Raw genomic sequence first — 19,416 nt, 5'->3', positions numbered from 1 at the left:
CTCATAAGTGAACCTAACAACACATAAAAATTAAAAGAAAAATGGTGTTATTATGTTAATTTTTTTTAATGATGGCAAGATTTTTCCATGCTATTTGTATCCTAAATAATATGCCTATCCAGGTTTTAATTATGAAGAGCTAAATAAATCCCATGAGCAAATGCTTATTTGTATCTGTCTGCTAAGTTCCTTCTTGTAATTCCAGCTAATTACTTCCCCTGTCAAGAAAATACTGTCTGAAGTCCCAAGATGTCACAGAAGTAGCTCAATTGCTTTCATTTTATGTCTCCCAATGTTTGATGCAGAAAATGTAAATTCATTTGTATACTGCTGGAAGAGCCAGAAATTTGAAATAATCTCTGCACTGTCAGCAGGTCTTTACCTTATGTGCTTAATCCCTGTTACCATGGAGATATTTAATTGCTCAGCGACACAGTTTGATTGGTTTATTTTAAATTGAAGTTCTTCTGTGGAACGGTCCAGGATTCCAGTGAACTTGAGATAAACAGCTTTCAAAATACTGCAGTGAGTCATAATGTTGTCAGTGACTGGATTAATTTGAGTTCAGTTGAACTATTTCTTTACCTGAATCTTACACATATATGACAACGTACAAAATGTGAGGATTCTTAGAATTATATTTGGGAGCTGAGAATTTTGAGTATAATTAGGCAGTATTTTATTATAAAAAGGGAAATTTAAAACTAAATGAGAAGTAAAATTCAGTAAACTTTTGTTAGTTTCATCTTGTCTTTCTAAAACAAATTATCTTCATGTTCTACAATAACTGTCCAGATGAGAACCTTTCACAGGAGGCTTATACCTGATTTTCTTTACAGAAAACTGTAAATATAATTATTGGAGAGAAATTAATCCAACAGGATGAATTAGGCTTCCTAATTGCTGGCTTTCATATACATCAGCACACAGTTCTTTAGTACATGAGTGTCTGCTGGAAATACGGTATTTCCTGTCATGGCATAACACATGAAGTAACTAATTTTAAATTCTCTACATACACCATGATGAACCGGTAAACTTCAACTGTGGTATTTGAACAGCAGCAATAGAATGTGCTAACTCTCATACTTTTTTTTTTTTTTTTTCAGCTCTATCACCCAGCTCCAGCACATTTTTCTCTCAATGTCGTAACTGCAGCTCTGGGGGAAATTTTCACCTAGCCTTTGCTGTGAAAGGTGTCAGTTCCATCACCAAGTATCAGACAGCTTTGCTTTATTTAAATTTCCAAGCTCATGGCCACTAAGGCCCCACGTGCAAGCTGCAGAAAACACCTTTCAGGTGGGCTGTATTCCCCTCTTTATTTTTACATAGCCTGGTTTTATTTCATATGCAGAGTCTCTGTGTTTGCATCAATTGGGATACCAGCATGTGACCCAAGATAAGACTTAGCTTCTTACAAAACACTACCACTCTTCCAACCACTTCCATGGCTTTGCAGAAACAGAACATGACACCTTTAGTCTCAGTTCTGCAGGGACTACACTGTTTCAGGAGAGAGATGCTTGAAAACAGACTCCACTGGGGACTATCATTCTCACACAAACTGTTTACAAGAATTAATTTGTTTTACACTCCCAGGAAAGGTAATTTGGTGTACCAAAGCAAAGCTTCTACAAAAGCATTTACATGCTGCAATTCAATTCACAGACGAACTGCTGTTATTCCATATGAAACACCTACCTAGAACACTGTGTACTCCAACAATACTGAGGATTTAATCTTTGCACCTCTGTATTAATGTATTCTCTGATCCTCCGTACTTTGATTTTTTTTTTAAATCTGGTTCTGCTCCAGAAATGTTGTTCCTTCCTAATCCGCCTTCAAACACCCAAGCGTAACAGTTCTCAGGATGCAATACTTCTCTGATTTTCATGGTGTCCCCATCCAGTTTGTGTTTCAAGAAAACACAGAGGACTAGCTCAGAAACATTGAATTTGCTGTAGCAGAGGCCTGCAGTATAATTCCCTGTACTCCTCTTAGGCATAATTTCATCCAGGCAACCCAAGGCAAATGACTGAGCAAAAGCTTCTTCTATTCTGAGGAGTCTCACCCACATTCACACCTTCTTGTATAACCCCCCTCACCTTTCCAGTGTTAGAAATACTCTTGGTTCAGTCAGTGAGGGTTCTGTGTATGTGCAGAGGGGACTCAGTAACTGCAAGCCAGTAGAGAGGGAGGGAGCCACACTGCTGTGACTAGCTCCTGAGTTACAGCACACTAACCAGGTTAGGTACAGCTGCCTTACAATGAAATGAACTCTCCATTTTTCCATGCTCTAGTTAAAATAAAACAACGCCACAAACCATCATCTCCTTGCTATCATACCCTCCATTATAACAACGATTTATCCCAGCCAGTATTAACATCACTTTGTCATATTCATGACTGCTGTATTTATGGCTAGAGCAACATCTCTTTGTGAAGGAAGGACAATCGTTAAATCATACTCTCTTTTCAGGAGGTTGAGCTGATTTAGCAATACTTTCTTTTTCACCATACCGGAGTAGTCTCTAGGCAAACTACTGACATAAACAGGTTGCTATACAATTTTCCTTCTTCTCCTTTCAAATTATTCAGGTTTGCTTTAAACAATCCCTTCCATTTTTGTATCCCTGCTGCTGCTCATCTCTTCTAGACCCACTCCCCCTTCCACCATATGATCCTGTCCTTGAGTAGGTCAAATCCTTAGCAACAGAAAGCAAATTTGTATGCAGTCTGAAAGAAGCAGAGTAGCACTCTTTCTCTAATAGCGCACTATTCATATCAACCATCCGTATTAGTGACAAGGGAATTAAAAAAAAAAAACAACATAAAAGAGATAGAAAAAACCCCAAGAATCGCCATACCAATCAGACCTGTTGTCCGCCTGGTCCAGTATTCTTTCTCTGACAGCACTCAGTACCCGCTTCAGAGGAAGGTGCAAGAAACCTTGTAATTATAGAATAACCTGATTAATACAGGAAGTTTCGTCCTAGCCCTAGGCAGTCAGCAGCTGACTCACCCGCTTGTCTGAAACATAAGATTTTATATCTGCTCTAATTTTTTTAATCCTATGTAATTTAATAGTGAAAGTCTTATTACAAATGTACTTTGCAAATGTACATTTCAATCCTACAAAGCATTTTAGGCTTTACTGTAACCTGTAGCTGAGAGTTCTATTTGCTAATTATATAGGTTGTACTATTTTTATCACTGTTAAACTGCCTGCCATTCAATCTCATTGGATGTCCCTTTTAGGGACTCAGGAATAAGTGGGCCAGAGTGTGATTCCACTGCCTTTTTTCCCCTTGGCATCTCACCTGGGAGTGGAGATGCCCGAAGAGGCGCACGGCAGCCAGCCTTTGGCTGGAGGCACTGAAGCGGCGCACGGGCTGCCTCCGCTCACAGCCCTCGCCCAAAGGAAAGGTGCCCTGCACAAGGGGTGAGTGCCTCATGAACGAAGCAGCAGCAGCTGCGCTGCTCATATTTTTGTGAATATCACATAAATCCCCTGTGAATTCAGGGAACATTGTTTCTGCACTTAGAGATGAAAGAATGCAATGTGCTCAATAAAGTGCTATGTAATATCATACCTACAGGGCAGAAGGTGGCTCCTGTGACTTCAAACTTTCATTATGGCCTTATGTACTATGGTAGTTTTAAGGTAAAATAACAACAGCCTTTTCAAAACCCAGGAAGATGAACAACAGAGTAACAACAATCAAGGCTTTCACTATATTTTACTTATATCCACTGATGGTTTTCAGAACCTTCCAACAATGCAAACACCTACAGAACACATTTATGAGAAGGTTGGGGTAGGCTAGACATAAAAAAAAGAAAATAATAATTTTTTAAAATGCTGAATGGTCTGGTCATCTTCTGTGCTTATTTACTTTGAAGTAAACTGATTTGCAAGCTGTGAGCCTCAGTTTTGCATCTGGTATAAATTAGTGGTCCTTAATAAGCAGGATGCTTGATCGACAGGCCATTAATATCATCAATGATTGTGTTTTGTCATTCCACATTGCTGGCCAGCCATGAGAATTGTGTGTACAAGCAGGAGAACACAGACCACACAGGATGCATCAACAGGCACAGAGGTGAACTTTCAGAAAACACAACTGAGTTCCTCTTCTAAGAACAGCAGGCACTAAAAGAATAAGATGAAAACTACTAAAGAAAATTTAGGTATTTGAGTAAAGAAGAATATTTTTTATTGCAAAGAAATATTGTACTGTGTATGCTTTGAGAATTTGGGATGTTGGGACCTACAATAGTTATCAAAGAACATAAACGTGTTACCTCTATTTCCTGTACAGGGCAAAAGCTGACATTTAAGAATTTCATGTTTCAGGAATATCACAGCTACTAAGCCAAACAAGAACAACCTAAATGTAATGATTTCACAAGCCAAAAATCATGGAGATTAAATATGCAGGATAACAAACCTTAGAGAAAATAATTAAGCTTGCCAGATACACCTGGAAGAAGTCTAGAATTATTTTTTGATAGTAAATACAAAAACACTAGTGAATAACAAGGAGCTCAGGATATCAAAATGTGATATGACACAGAATAATTTAGGTTGAAAAAGACCTCCAAGTCCAACCTTTGACCGATTACCACTTTGTCAACTAGACCATACCAATAAGTGCCGCGTAGAGTCATTTCCTGAACACCTCCAAGGATGGTGACTCCACCTGGGTAGTCTGTTCCAATGTTTAACAACCCTTTCCATGAAGAAATTCTTCCTGATGTCCAAGCTGAACCTCCCCTAGTGCAGCCAGAGGCTATGTCTTTTCATTCTGTCACTAGTTACTTGGGAGAAGAGGCCGACCCTCACCTTCCTATAACTTTTTTTCAGTTCCTTAAAGGATTCAGCTCTCTAGACCTTCACCATCTCTGTTGTCACTCTCTGCACATGCTCCAGCACCTCAATGTCTTTCTTGAAGTGAGGAGGCCAGAACTGACCACAGATTTGAGGTGTGGCCTCACCAGCGGCCAGCAAAGGGGAAAAATTACTTCCCCAGTCCTGTTGGTCCCACTGTTTTTGATGCAATCCAGGATGCTGTTGGCCATCTCAGCCATTTGGGCACACACCAGCTCATGGTCAGCCTGCTGTCAACCAACACCCTCAGGTCCTTTCCACTGGCCTGCTTTCCAACCACTCTCCCTAAGCCTGTAGTGCTGCAGGGTGTGTTGTGACTGTAAGTGCAGGAGCCAGAAACTTAGACTTGTTCAACTGTCCCTGTCTGATCATCCAGGAGTCACTCTGTCACATTCACACCACCCTAGCTGGGACCTAGGCCCCTTCACAGCTACACACCCCACACTCATCATCAGACCAGGTTTCCTTACCAGCTCGACCCCAAGTTTCCCATAGCAGAGCCTCACAGGTCTTAATATTTAGAATAATTTAATCATGGTGCAAGAACAAAATAACAGCTTGAGCTGGATGCCTCTGAGGAGGAACTCTGAATAAAGGAAACCTGGGCTTTTATATCCTTACAGTTTTAGCACAGGGAAGTCTGGGATCCTTGGCTCCTGCTGTGTCTTGGAGCATCAGGTCACCTGGCTGTGCCACAGGGCTCTGTGCCCTTTGTTATGCAAAGGGTTGGCAGTTCACAGCCTGTAGTGCCAGCTCCCACCCACAGAGCTCAACCTGCAGCTCCCAGTGCAGCTGCACACCCAGCTACCTGCACTGAGTGTATTACTCAACAGAACTTCACACCACTGACCTCACCCCTTGATCCAGCCTATCCAGATCCCTCTGCAGAGCCTTCCAACCCTCCAGCAGATCAATACTCCCACCCCACTTAGTGTTGTCTGTGAACACACTGAGGGTGCCCTTGATCCCCTCATCCCTTAATAAAGGTATTAAACAGGACTGGTCCAGTACTGAGCTCTGAAAACCCCAGCAGTGACTGGCCTCCAACTGCATGTGACACCATTCACTACTCTTCTCTGGGCTCAATAATACAGCCAGTTTTTAATGCAGTCAAGAGAGCACCTGCCCAACATGTGGACTGCCAGCTTTTCCATGAGAATGCCATGGGAGACAATATCAAAGACTTTGCTGAAGTCCAAGCAGCCTACGTCCTCAGAGGTTCCCTCATCCACCAGGTGGGACTTAGTCATTTCAACTGCCCTAGCAACCACGTCACATTAACATAAATAAAATTCAGGAAGACTTTTGACAAGTAGTACTCTCCCAGTTCTGCTGTGCACTCTGGAGACTGGCCTGTGGGTTCAAACCAAGCAATAATAATGCTGCAGGCTTTGATCTCTGGGTGTGCTTCATTTAATTTCTTGTCTGGGATCCCAACTGTTTGCTCAGTTTGTTCCAGACTGCAGCACAGAAGCAAGCTAATATGCACAAAGTACAGATGGCCAGGGTCCTTGGAGTCAAATAGGGAGCAAACCAAAGTGGAAACACAGACAGACCCCATCATCCTCTCCCAGGCAATAGCAAGAATAAGTAAACACAATCAATAAAAATAATAAAGCAAAATAAAGTAAACACAACCAATAGCACCTCTTGCAAACAAGGATATGGCAATAAACCTAAGAGACCCTTCTACTTTGAAAATCTAATAACTAACTACACCTTAGTGGAACCAGTGTTACTTAAGGTTCTCATGAGGAGGGCTGCACTTCCTTTCAGGTAATTTTATTTCACATTCTCTGGTCTTTATTTGAATGACAGAAACCAGATCAATGAAAATACCAAAGTGTCTCATTCCTTAGGAATTAAACAGCAATAGGAATCAAAAAGGTAAGACTTTTGAAGGCAGTAAATGTTGCTTCCACTTGCACCTTAAAGTGGAGTTGCAGGGCAGCTTAAGACAATACAACTCTGTTGCAGCCCTATTCTCAAACCGTTCAGGTATTTCAGTGTGGCAGCAACGCTCATCACCTGGTAATATCCATGGTCTGAGCAGGAGGCTGGACAGACTGACCTTCAGAGGATTCTTCCATGCTAAACCATTCTGCAACTTCATCAGACCATGAAAAGGACTGACTTAGAGCAAAACCAACATAAAATTTATTGCTTTCTCCCTAAGATTGACTTTTTATTAGCTTTTGCCTGTTTATTTCCCTCTATCAACTTCCCTCTAGATCTGACAAGCAGCAGAGTTTCCACAAGGGAAAGGAAAAAAATGTACCAGCCTAAAAATCAGTAAGATCACAGCAGTGGCAAAAATAAGGACCTAAAATTGCTGTGAGTCTTAACCTTTTATATACAAAATCAGCCAAGACCTTCTGCTCTTTCTGCTCTCTGGAATACTATATTCACACAAAATCATTTTTAATAAGTGTCATACTTTTATTCAAATTAACATTACAGAATTTCTCATGATCATATACTACACAGCATATATAATAGATGCAAATAAAACACTTAGAACTTTAAAGTGGTTAAATATACCATATTCAAATTTTTCATAATAAAAGTCCAGTTTAATACAGCTTGTGAAGTACAGAAACATGCTGGGAGAATACTAGATGATTGCCATCCTCCCATACTGAAATGTGTTACTTATATCATACTGCTATTTCAAGTAAAAGGGGCAAGGTAAAAGGGAATGGGTGAAGTTCTGAAACTTTTATGTAGCATGGCCTAAACTTAAGAAAAAACATTTTAGAGGTTTGCAAAATTACCCTGGTTGTGCCATCTCTACAGAAGAGATAATGAACTGATAGCAACATCTGAAAATATTTTGATAAAAGATTCTTCTCACACTTTTGTAAAAGCACTGCCTGGTGATGGAAGCTGCCCCTGATTAGCTCATGTCATCAGGGCTTTCAGAGTTTTGAAAATTTGAAAATCAAATTTGCTTCAGCAGAAAGAATAAACATCTCTTCTCATTCATGCCTTAAAGCATTTGCACCAACACTATATAATTACATTTCATTTCACCAGAAGATTCTCCTGGATTCTCTGTTCCTCCCACAATTTCAAAATTACAATATGTCTGCTTGCAGTTGAATGGATATGTACCTATGGCACAAAGTAAATTATTTAATTAAAAAGCAGTTAATGTTGCTATGAATTATGTTACTTCCTTGTACAGAACTCAGGCATACATTTCATTGTGATAATACCTGGTTTATACATCTTTAATCAAAACCAAGCAAAGTATTTGAATTGCTTTTTCTCCTTCAGTGTGATGCAATTTGTTAATCTGCATGGCTATAAAAAGCCTTAGAGACAATAAAAATGCTATCTCGCTGATCTCTCTCCTGTCTTTATTGGCATAACAGTCAACAATCGTCTCACTATATCATTCCTAAAATCTAGGCATGAAAATGAAGGAAAGAAAATTAAATTCTGTTTTAATTTATATAGTCTCATGCCTTATTTGCAAAAAACAGTTCTTCTGAAAGCCAGAGAGCTTCTCTGCCAAATAACAGTCACTGTAAGGACAAATACTATGTACACCTCCACAGAGGAATCATTGGCAAGTCACTGGCTCTATTTAGTCTTTGGTCATTCTTCTAAAACCAAGATATATCTAATGGAACTACCCAGTCACATTGTAGCAGCCACCTGGGCTGATGTTCCCTGGGCCATGGCGGATGGTTGGGGACTTGCTGCAGGAGTACGTGGCTCCAAATGCTTTCCTGATTTCATTCTGTTTCCAAAAGTACTGGCTTTTAATGCTTTCCTTACATCATTTCACGTAAGATGCATTACTACTCTGGAAGCACATCTGTGCACAGGCTACAGCCAATGCTGTGAAGCATTTGGTACCGTATGAATATGTACTGTAGGAATATGTACTATAAACCACCCAGGGTGTAGGTATGTAGCAGTGTTCACCTTGCACCTGAAACTGCTCAGAGATTCCGGTGGGTTGGAAAGTCTGCCACAAAACATCAAAGGCTTCTACAGATCAGTTTCCACAGAGGCTTCATGCCTTTTACCTCTCAGAGCAGACTATTTTTCTCCACGTAGTCTGCTATCCACATGCAGAGAAAAATGGAAGGAAGACGAGAGCCCAAAAGAGAACGAAAAACAAGTACCTCTTAAGAGCATGAGAAACAACCACCCCAACAACAAAACAACCACAGGCCTCAAATTACTTAAGGCATAATTTGGCACTTCCTGTTATGGATTTTTTTTTTTCCCTAGATGCAGTTTTCTCAATTTAAGACAGGGACGTGGTACTTTAAGGTACTAAAAGCCATTAGAAAATAAAATAATCATTAGCTGCAGAGGGTTAGTAAACATTCCCAAATTGCAAAATTAATGAGTACTAAGGCACTGCTTTTTGTAAGCTAAAGCTGTTGACAGCTACACAACAAGTGCAGCATCCCATTATGTGACCAGTGAGAAAAGAGGAGCAATCAAATGTAGCACCTCTCCTCATAATCAGGATATTATTCCTTCAAATGAATCTCATTCACACAGATGAAAACATGCCAACAGTTTGCAGAAAATAAGAATGAGATGGTGTGCAGGTATCTTCATTAACACGAGTAACAGAAACAACAGTCTCACATCTGCATTGGAGGCTCATCTATACTTCTCGACAAGCCTCATTAACTCAGGCAGAAAACCTAGGCTAATACAGTTATATTGTGCCTGGCATTCAGCTTCATACTGCCCATCTTTCAGACATCCAAAGCATGACAAATACTTGTTGAAGCAAGAAAACAACATTTCAAAGTCAGCTTCTGAGCCCTCATTAACCCAGAAAATTTGTTCCAATTTGGACAGGTCGGAAATTGCTCTAAATCTTGAAAGCCTTCAGGTCACCAGGCTGCTACAAATCTTGTTTTGGCTCCAAAAGCAAATGCCTCCTAGGAAGCCAGGGCATACCCTGCGGGCAAAAGAGCTAGGGAAGCAAAGCACAGTTACAGGGATCTTCAGCCTTATGCTTGGTGATTATTTTTTTTTGCAGTTGAAGGATCTTGAGAGAATTAAACACTTTTAATAGTCAATTAAAAATATGATTGATCCTTCTACTCTGTGTTAAAAGAATTCTAATTCGCATCCATGACTTTTTCAAGCACCTGCAAGTTTCTAAATAGGTTGATAAGGACAAAAATTAAACAGCAATTTAAAAAGCCAAAACTTCACAAGAACAGACTCAAAATGCTAACCTTAAAAATGAAATGTAAGCTAAAGAAAAGAATGCCAAGCAGCCAATAGCTCTGCTAAACCTACCATCACCCCTTTTTAGTGAAGAAGTTCCAAAGTCACCTAAGAGTACATTTGCTAGTACAGCAAAATGTGTTTTATCCAAGGCACCTCAGTGATTAAAAAAAATTATTATTCACAGCTTATGATGGGAAAAGAAAAGCCAATTATGTTTACAATTATATCATACATATTGATATTTATTTTTTTAAATCAGAGCTAAAAGCTATGGGAAAGCTAAAAATTAGTGCATTTACTATACAGGATCCAAACATACACTTTCTTATTATGAGTATAATGAATATCTAAACCAAAAGACCTCACATTGATGCCTTGGAGTGGCTACCTAAAACAGAGGCTAGACAAAATTAAGAGTATGAAAGCGGGTCTTCATTAAAGGCCTTCAATAGGGGCACTTTGGGCAGTCAAAAGCCTCCGGGGGGGTTTACCCAAGATGGACAATGGTCACAAGTTAAAAGTCTATTTCCATATAAGGGGTTAATCCTCCAATGACAGTTTCAGGTAATGAAGTCATTTACTCCAAGTTTGCCCCCCCTCTTCACTGTTGTTTACATCTCTCTGGGCCTGAGACAATAAGGTGTCCTTGAGTTTCAGGCCAAGAGAGGAATTGTTTTGTCTGAATAAAACAGGAGAACAGTAGCTGACAGGCTGTGGAGTTTTAGAGTTATACAACTAAAGCAGTACAGGATCTGAAAAATATAAAAGCTTAATCCTAAGGCATCAACATGGAGGAGAGTTGGAAGTCTCAGTCAGAACTGACCTTCTGCCTCATTCTTTAAACATGGCATTTTTATTTTTTATTCATCTTTTGTTAATGACCTTACTTGTAATTCTCAAAGAATTACAGGTCCTTATATTATCAACATTCTCTTGAGCAAATGAAGTAACCAAGTACCAAAGCAAAGAGCAGCAAGCACAGTCTGAGCTATCCCTGTGCCATAAATCAAAGCAGTGAACATTAACCATGTTGGGCTGAAGCAGGAATTAGGATTCCAAGGGGATACAGTTGAGAGCAGGGCTGCAGTGCTGCGCCCCACACTGCCCACTTACCTGATGAAGTAGTCTCTTCCATCTCTGTTTGCCGTCATCTCCCATCCATAAGGTGTCCCCTGGTTCAAGCTCCAGGTCCCTGAAGGGTGAGGCCAGCCTGAAGATTTATTCCTGTGGCTGCAATTTTGGAAAATGTGGAGGGGAAAAGAGAGGAAACAAAAAAGTTATTTATCTCTTGTACTTCATATGATTCACTTGACATCCAAGTACTTTTATAGTTGTGAAATACAGAGTCAAAACCCAGACAATGAAACAGAGGTTAGCAGATCTATTTACATTTATGATATTCTTTCAGTCAGTAGAAAGATACGCTGTCATTTCTAACAGTGTGAGTTCAACCCTTTGGTTGGTGAATTTGTCATTCTCTATCATTCCCACATACACAGTGCTAATTTTCAGCCGTTTTTAATAAAAGGAACAGGAAGCATTTTCATTCATCACCGTTCCTTGTTCAAATGCCAGCTCTCAGCACAGTTTTAGGGAAAAAAACCAAAATCAAACCAAACCACCCACTACATCACTCCAGATCACACACACAGTGCAACACCTGGCATGAGAAGGAGCATCAACCTTCTCTCTGTTAGGAAACCATTTTTTTGCTTCTTTTGCTGTCATGAGGGATGGCCATGACACTGCTGCATAACACACTAAATTGACTGAATATGTGAATCTTGTTGCACTTGATCATTAGCCACTAAGCTCTCCCACCAAATAACCTTTAAAAGGCTGCAGTATCTCTCAGCCCACACACTGTTACATCCCACTGCTCCAGCACTGTCTGCTGGTATTCCCACTCCCAAAGAAGGGCCCAGCAGCACTCCCAAGTGACAGTGTTTCCCCAGTAATCTGAAATATTTTGTGAGGCACTGACTCCCCACAAAAAAAGATTCAGCTAGCAGGGATCCACCATAGTTTCCCACAGGAATTCCCAACGTTTGCACACATGATTTTCCCCTTACTTGCAGGGATTAAGCTAGATGTTACTGCACATTCCCACTCTCTCCTGTGGGACTAAGAGGTTCAGAAGACAACAAACAAGTCTTCTAGCAAAATTATTCAAGCCATTAATATCTATGTACAATTTGAAAAAGGGAAAGAGCAGGAAGAAGAGGCAGGGCAACCAAAAAAGCTAAAGGCCAGCTGAGGGTATGTGACAGGCAAATAGGAATGAGCATCCAACACTGAATACAATCTAAAATTTTGACATGAAAACCAAAACCTCACAAAATAAGAGCATGTTTTGAATTACTTGTCTTCCCCATTTCTGTCTTTTCTCCACCCATCAAATATATTACACCTTAGTTTTATGTGCTAGATTTATTTAAATTCAAATTGTAGCAAGGAATTTACTACCTCTTGCCACAGATAGAGATATAAGAAATTATTTTCTTTAGAGAAACAGAGCACAAAGTATCCTGAAGGAAAAGAATTGGTCTCCATGGACAACTCAACAAGTGATTGTAAATTGCTAAATTCAATGAAGTTGTGCATAGTCAATCTTTCCCAAAGGAGGAATGTATCATTAAAAACAAACTAGCTGCTCAACCCTCCCCCTTCATTTCAAGGATTAATCACAACTGAGAAAAAACATGGTGCTTCAAAATACAATTTACATGTAAAGTAGAGCATTACAATGGAATGCTAGGTATCATTTGGTTTATCAATTACATTAAGTAATCTATCTTCAAGGAGTAGAAAAACATTTCTGTTACCATATTCAAACACTGGTATTTGCCATAAGGCACGGCTTAAATCTAATATTGAAAATGCTAGAACCCTTAAAAAAATTAGTTCTTCAAGGCTAATCAAACACATAAATGTCAGATATGATACACTACCCCACATAAATGCAACTAGTCCATTTCTGATCCAAGGAATTGGTTAGAAAACAGTCATACAAGGAACAAATCCAATACACTTTCAACACTCTCTCATGCAGTCTCTTGTTAAGCTGAGCATAAACATTCCGTTTTCTCCATATGCTTGAGAGACAAAGAAAGGGCCCCTTCTTTTAGACAGGAGCCATTCTACAATGTGAGAATGTCAGCTTAACAACATCTACAGACTTCAAATAACACTTTAGAGTATTTGGAATCCTAACCACTGCAGTTAACTAAATACACTAGAACGTAACCTTTTTCATCAAGACTGTATAAATGGATACCCATCCATTTAACAGTTTTCCTTTTAATTAGATGTGTTTCACAAACCCTGTGCTATAGTTTCACCATCTGTTAAATGCATACAGTGACATTTAAATTCCCACATAAAGTACATCAAACTATCAGATAATTTGTAGGAGCATAGGACAGTGATGATGATCAATATTGTAACTCTCTGCATTCAAATTAAGGGCTCATCTTTTTAAGGATTATAGTATTAGTGAATTTTAAGGTAAATCTAATTCCCTTGAAAGCTTTCTTTGAGTCCTTAAAACATTAATGGTGTTAGAACCATATCATATATGACAGGTAATAACTGTCCTACTTAACTATAAATGTGTCTACATCTGATCTACTCCTCCAGACTTTCATATAATCAGTGGGATACAAATTAGCACTTGAGACACTGTATGCACCTACATCAGCTGTGTGCAAATTCACAGTGGCTCCACAGGGAAAAAAAGACATAATTTTTCCTATAGCTATTGTGCAATTCAATAATAAACACTCATGTCATAACAATAAAGCAAGTTCTTTACTCTCAGAGGTGACTAAGATTCCCAGCTGCCTGTACAGTCTGAAAAAAGGAGCAAGTTACCTGCATTTTTTAATACACCTCCCTTCACTTGTTGAATTTAATTCTGCTTGTTTGCAAGAATTCTCTTCAGTGGCCACTATGAAGGGCAAAAGATGGCAAAGAGGAGATAAATGCCAGGAATGATAAGCAAGTCAGGCATTTCACTTGGGGGAAGAACAAAGCCATCTTGGTAATCTTTAAGTCAAGAGGATGCCTAAGTGATGAGGAAGATCATCAGGCCCTGAGAGATTCCAGTCCAAATCCTACCTCCATGCTCTTGATCTTGGATAAATCCCTCAGCTCACTGATCACCATTTGCCATTTCCTTCCTGCACAGGCAAAGGAGGAGCCCACCAAGACTGCCTAGATTTATGTCACTTACAAAGACCAAAAAGACAAAGAAAATGCACCTTCTACTTCAGCAAGCCTGGCTGCAGAGGCAGCACTGGCACTGCTGTTCCTCACTGCCTGCTGTCCATCACCCTCCCTGCTCGCTCATGGCCATGGGAGAGCCTGGCTGCTCGAGAGCCTTTAGGAGCACAGCTCTTGGGTGTCAAACTTCACCGTGAAAGCTAGGCCAGCACCATGCCAGCAGTAGTCTGAAAACAAGGCAGATTAGCTAAAATATCCCCTCAACCTGCTTTTGCCATTCTTGATGCAGAAATACAAAACCCAATCTCTCCAAATTCCTTGACATTAAATAATCAGTTCATTAAAATCACCGAAGTGGTGATTACTGATGTGGTGTGTAAGGAATCAATGTGTCCTGTGGAGGAACATTCTGATTGATAATGCAATAGCTCTGCCACAGCAAACATCTCAGGTCAGCCTTTTTTCTGCCCTGTGCTTGAGTAATGATCTGAAATGAGATCATATGTAAAGTCTCCTGCACTGTACCAGTGATATACTTTTTATGTGACATGCAGAACATAATCAGCATAAACCATGCCTTAACAGGAAGTGCAAATCTGTAGTATTATCCACTTCCTTTTTAAAGATCAAAACTAGAACAGTTTGGATTTTTAGAACATACTATTAAAGCCTAATGTCCAGAGCAGTTCAGATAGTGTTAATAAACACAGAAAGCAACATCCTTTCTTCTTTCAAATGTGGAAAAAATAAATTATTAAATAGGTTGAAAAATTCAAATTAAAAAAAAAAAATAGTATCTACAGCCAATAAGTATGTGATATTGTCCCAAACCTGTTTTTTTAACCAGCAATTGGAGATTCCTCACAATAGGTCTTTTCTATAGAAATCTTGACCGACTTTTTAACTGTACCACCTCTATAGCCTAAGCCTGTAAACTCTGTTATAAATGTAATGCTTCCCTATAGTGGAAATAGTGGAAATTAAGCTCTCAGGCTGTAATTTTAAAACAGCATAAACTGGCATTGACACAAAAGTATTCCCATTTTCCCAGCATCTCCTGCTTCACATCACAGTTGCTCCTGTGCCTATGAACGTACACTGGTTCACCTTCAAATTAGCAGCTTTTTTTTCCATTCAGATTCATCTCTGCTTACTTTGTGGCCTCACAGACGGTCACATGGCAGCGAAAATGAATGGTAGAACTGCATTCTTCAGAGAGTTCTTAGGTAAAGCATTCAGTTAAATGGAATATCCCAACTGTATTTAGCATATTTAATGTCTAATGGGGCACAACACTCTGTACACAGTTGGGGCATATCTTCCAAAATGTTCCTATCAAAGCAGTTCCCCTTGAAAACTCCCCCTCAACACAACTACAAAAAAACAAAACAAAACAAAACAAAACAAACAAAAAACCAAAAAAAACCAAAAAAAAATCCCAACCAACCAACCAAACAAAAAAAAACCCTTAGCATTTTTTTCCTCTGCCTTATTTTCTCCCAGTGCTGCTTTTAGTTAATATCTGTTAGCTCACAGCACAGGCTATCAAAAACTGACATTATCCACAGAGTTTCTGACAAAAATCTTCATAATTGTTTAAAATCTCTGTATGTGGAACCATATGGAGCCCTACGATTTTCCTAAATATAAATAATTTGAACTATTAATATTTAATGCCTACTTTCTCTTTAGGTATTAGTAACTTTTTAAGCATCTACCTTGGATTTCCTGGATTAAAACAGTGGAAGGATTATATTCTAATGTTGTTTTATAGCAAGCCCTTGAACTGCTGCAGCTGTGGTGGATGGCTGAAATCACAGAATGTTTATTATGAGGATTCACATTATAATGTTTACCATTTGGATATTCAATGTCCTAGAATCATCTTGTTCAGCATCTTGATGTTTCTCATGGTACTTCCTCATATACAGGAATTGTTTTTTCCTGAAAGCACTGTCTGCAGGGGCAACAGTGACTCACACAAGGCCGACCACGTAGCACAAGCAACTCAGCACTGCAAATGGAGTAACAGTGTCAATACGCTGGCTTCCTTTATGTATATTAATATTTCCATGAAGAAAAAACTTCCAAATTTCAAGTCTTGCCATGTAGCCTGGCTTCATTTCAACTCTCCATTGGTACAAAAGCCAGTTCTCTGCTTCCCACATGCCAATACATAGGTCAGTCCTTCTTCCACCCATGATAAAAGAAAGACATCCTGAACAAAAGCCACATTGCACTCCCAGAGCTGCTTATGAAGGACACACAGCTCAACAGCACAGAGGCAATTCCAGCCTCAACAATCCCAAGGAGGTAATGAGAGGAACACCAGAGATAAACATTTTGTATTATTAGTTTTTAAAAGTAAGAACACCCCCCTGAAGTACCTGCAGGACATGTCTTCTGCAAATAGGAAACATTATTATGACACAAGTGGAGCTCAGTAACCATCTCTCTAGGATATTTAATCTTCCACTGCCTCAGGAATGAAACCTTTCTTTCTCAATCCAGTTCTCACCCTCTCCTGTCCCAGAAGACTACTGCAATACTTTTACCTCCATCGTACCACTTTAACTTGAAAAAATGAGAAATGAAAGTTTTAAAGAATCTGCAGAGATACTATCAAAATCAATCATCATACCCTGCTATAGAAACTCTCCTGAGGGGCACACAGACATGATGGACAATAGTTTCTGGATACAAGATCAAGGACACTGAAAGACTTCTTGTCTTTGTAGAGATGAGTCCTATAAACCCCCAGAGAAGTAGTCCTGCCAGAAACTCAAAAGAAGAAATTCAACTGCCCCAGACACCTTCTGCTGTAGTAAAAAAACTTAATTCATACTTAATCTCTTATTACTAAATCATTTCAGTACAGAAGGGAACACTAATAACTTCAGATATCCTTCATCTTCTACAACCCACATGCTTTCAGATCTTTTGACGGGTAAGAAAGCAGAAGGGTTTTAGTCCTCATCTAAATGTGTTCTGTTTTTGAACTTGTGTGTGTCAGTTAAAAGAAATTTGATGTGTATCATCCCACAAATGAGTTTAGAATTTCAAGCTTGTAATTAACCAATCACCAAAGGTAGAATTGTTGTCCAAGACTGCTTTTCTTATTTGATCATAAGAACAAAATGCTAGATAAATATTTTTGCCCTTTGACACCATTTATCATTCTCAGTAATTTTGCAACACAGCCATGCTCTGGTCAAAGGTAGAATAAGACTACTGTATTCTCTATGCTTGCCTGAAATTTTCTCCTGCATCATGCACCATCAGAAAAATGCAAATGCTATTCAGAAAATAAAGGCATTCACCTTTATTGTACCTTCTGTTAGTTTTTTCTATTTTCCTAGTAAGGTCTATGAATAAAGCCAGGTTGCCTTGCATCAGTGGAGCAGAAATTGTCTCCAGCTCAAAGTTTTTCTTTCTTAGGCATTAACTACTCCCCAAACTCTGGCTGAAGCAAAAAAAAATCCAAACTTTTTTTCTCCTGTCCTCACTTTCCACCACAGATGCTCTGAATTATTCACAATTTCACCAAGTACCACTCATTCTTACTCCAAACAGACAACGATGCTAAAGGCTTCACTCGACCTTTAAATCCTTTGGGGGACCAGAGAAAACCTCAAGTACAACTCAAAAATTCATACTGAACTCCTCTATGGTAATTTACAATTGTAGAGAAGCTACATTTCTAGAAAACCCTATCAGACTGGTTTTGTTATAGATTTCATTAGATTCCATCTCCTCAGTACCTAAACCAGATTTTTCTAAATGGCAGCCTATGCCTAGATTGAGAACACAAGACACTCCAATGAATTAAGAATTCCTCCTCCAGAAGTCACTTTTCCTGCTGCTAGTCATGAGACAACAAGGGCCCATGCTGTATAGATGATCTGAAAGGTAAGGGATCCCTTTTACCAGGGATTCCATGGCTGCCATGGGGAACGCTCTGTGCCGGCTCTCCTGCCACACAAGCAGGAAATACAGCAGCAGGTGCTCATCACTTCATCAGGGATAAAAGAGGGCAGTTCCACATGGCCAGAAAAGTTTATTTGTGGACTTTGTGAGCCACTCACAGGCCCCAAACCCTTCAGCATCAATTCCAGACTCCTGTTTGTATCACAGGCAGTACTGAACAATGAAGAACAAAACCACCAGCTTTTCAAAATGTGCACTGTACCCATTACACACCTCACTGTCCAAGGAATGGTTCCTCTCAGTCTGAAACTACAACAACATGATGTTACCTCCAAACAAACTTTGTTCTAAGGATGTATGTGTAGAACATTTTGCACCAAGTATCTTCCAAAATTTCAGTTTTGCTTTCCTCTCTCTTCTCTAACTGATATGTGCAAAGCCACAAGTTACCAAACAGCACAGTGAAGAACCTATGGAACATGTTTGTTTCAGATAGATAGAAAGCTCCTCAGAATTGAATGTTGGCTGCTGAAAGAGCCATTGTTGTCCTCTGTGGACCCATAACTATCAAAGGCACAGACAGGACACTGGGAAGGTATGAAACAAACCTTGTGAGGCAATGCTGTACTGTTTCAGGCACCAACAACCTTCACATGCCTTGGAAAAGGGACAAGGCAAAGGTCTTGTCATTCCTTGAGGTACCTTGCCTGCCCCAGAATGCTTCCTTTCTTGTCTCTGATTCCACAAAAAGTTATAAACTCTTTATCACTGACAGACCGGTCTCTTGCACTGCCCTGTTTGCTGTAGGCTGAGTCTTCCCTTTTAGCAAAAAAATGTGCATGTACTCTGATTCTCTACAGTCATTGCTGCCCAGTTAATGCACTTTCATGTCTGTTGTTTGTGTTATTCTGGGTTTTATTTGGTTGGTTGGTTTCGTGGGCTTTTTAAAATTACTGATACAGGTCACATTTTTCATTTGCCTGTCTCGTCTCACTCTATGTTTTACATCCATTATTATTAGAGATGTGGCCCCATTTCATAGAAAACAAAAGCCTCCATCGTATTTTCTTTTAGACTGCCAGGGCTTTTCATTTAAAGCACACTGACCTCATTAGAGATCCAAGTCCTGAAGGAATTGCTTTCACCTCCAGAATTTT

At 39.5% G+C, this 19,416-nt stretch overlaps 1 protein-coding gene across 5 annotated transcripts in view; it reads right to left on the bottom strand.

Moving 5' to 3' along the window:
- Window positions 1-19,416, bottom strand: part of FRMPD4 (FERM and PDZ domain containing 4) — a 330,978-nt gene that overhangs the window by 98,842 nt on the left and 212,720 nt on the right. For 4 of the 5 annotated variants that reach the window (XM_038135852.1, XM_038135885.1, XM_038135861.1 and 1 more), the window contains exon 2: window positions 11,222-11,338. In XM_038135852.1, coding sequence (XP_037991780.1) covers window positions 11,222-11,338 — 117 coding nt within the window. Of the gene's footprint in view, window positions 1-2,867; window positions 11,172-11,221; window positions 11,339-19,416 lie in introns of those variants that run through there. The other variant, XM_038135878.1, reaches the window with a different exon arrangement.

Source organism: Motacilla alba, chromosome 1 (genome assembly GCF_015832195.1).
Source record: "Motacilla alba alba isolate MOTALB_02 chromosome 1, Motacilla_alba_V1.0_pri, whole genome shotgun sequence".
Taxonomy (NCBI): Eukaryota; Metazoa; Chordata; class Aves; order Passeriformes; family Motacillidae; genus Motacilla; species Motacilla alba.
The sequence above is the reverse complement of the archived record's forward strand: the minus strand, read 5'-3'. Positions and strand labels throughout refer to the sequence as shown.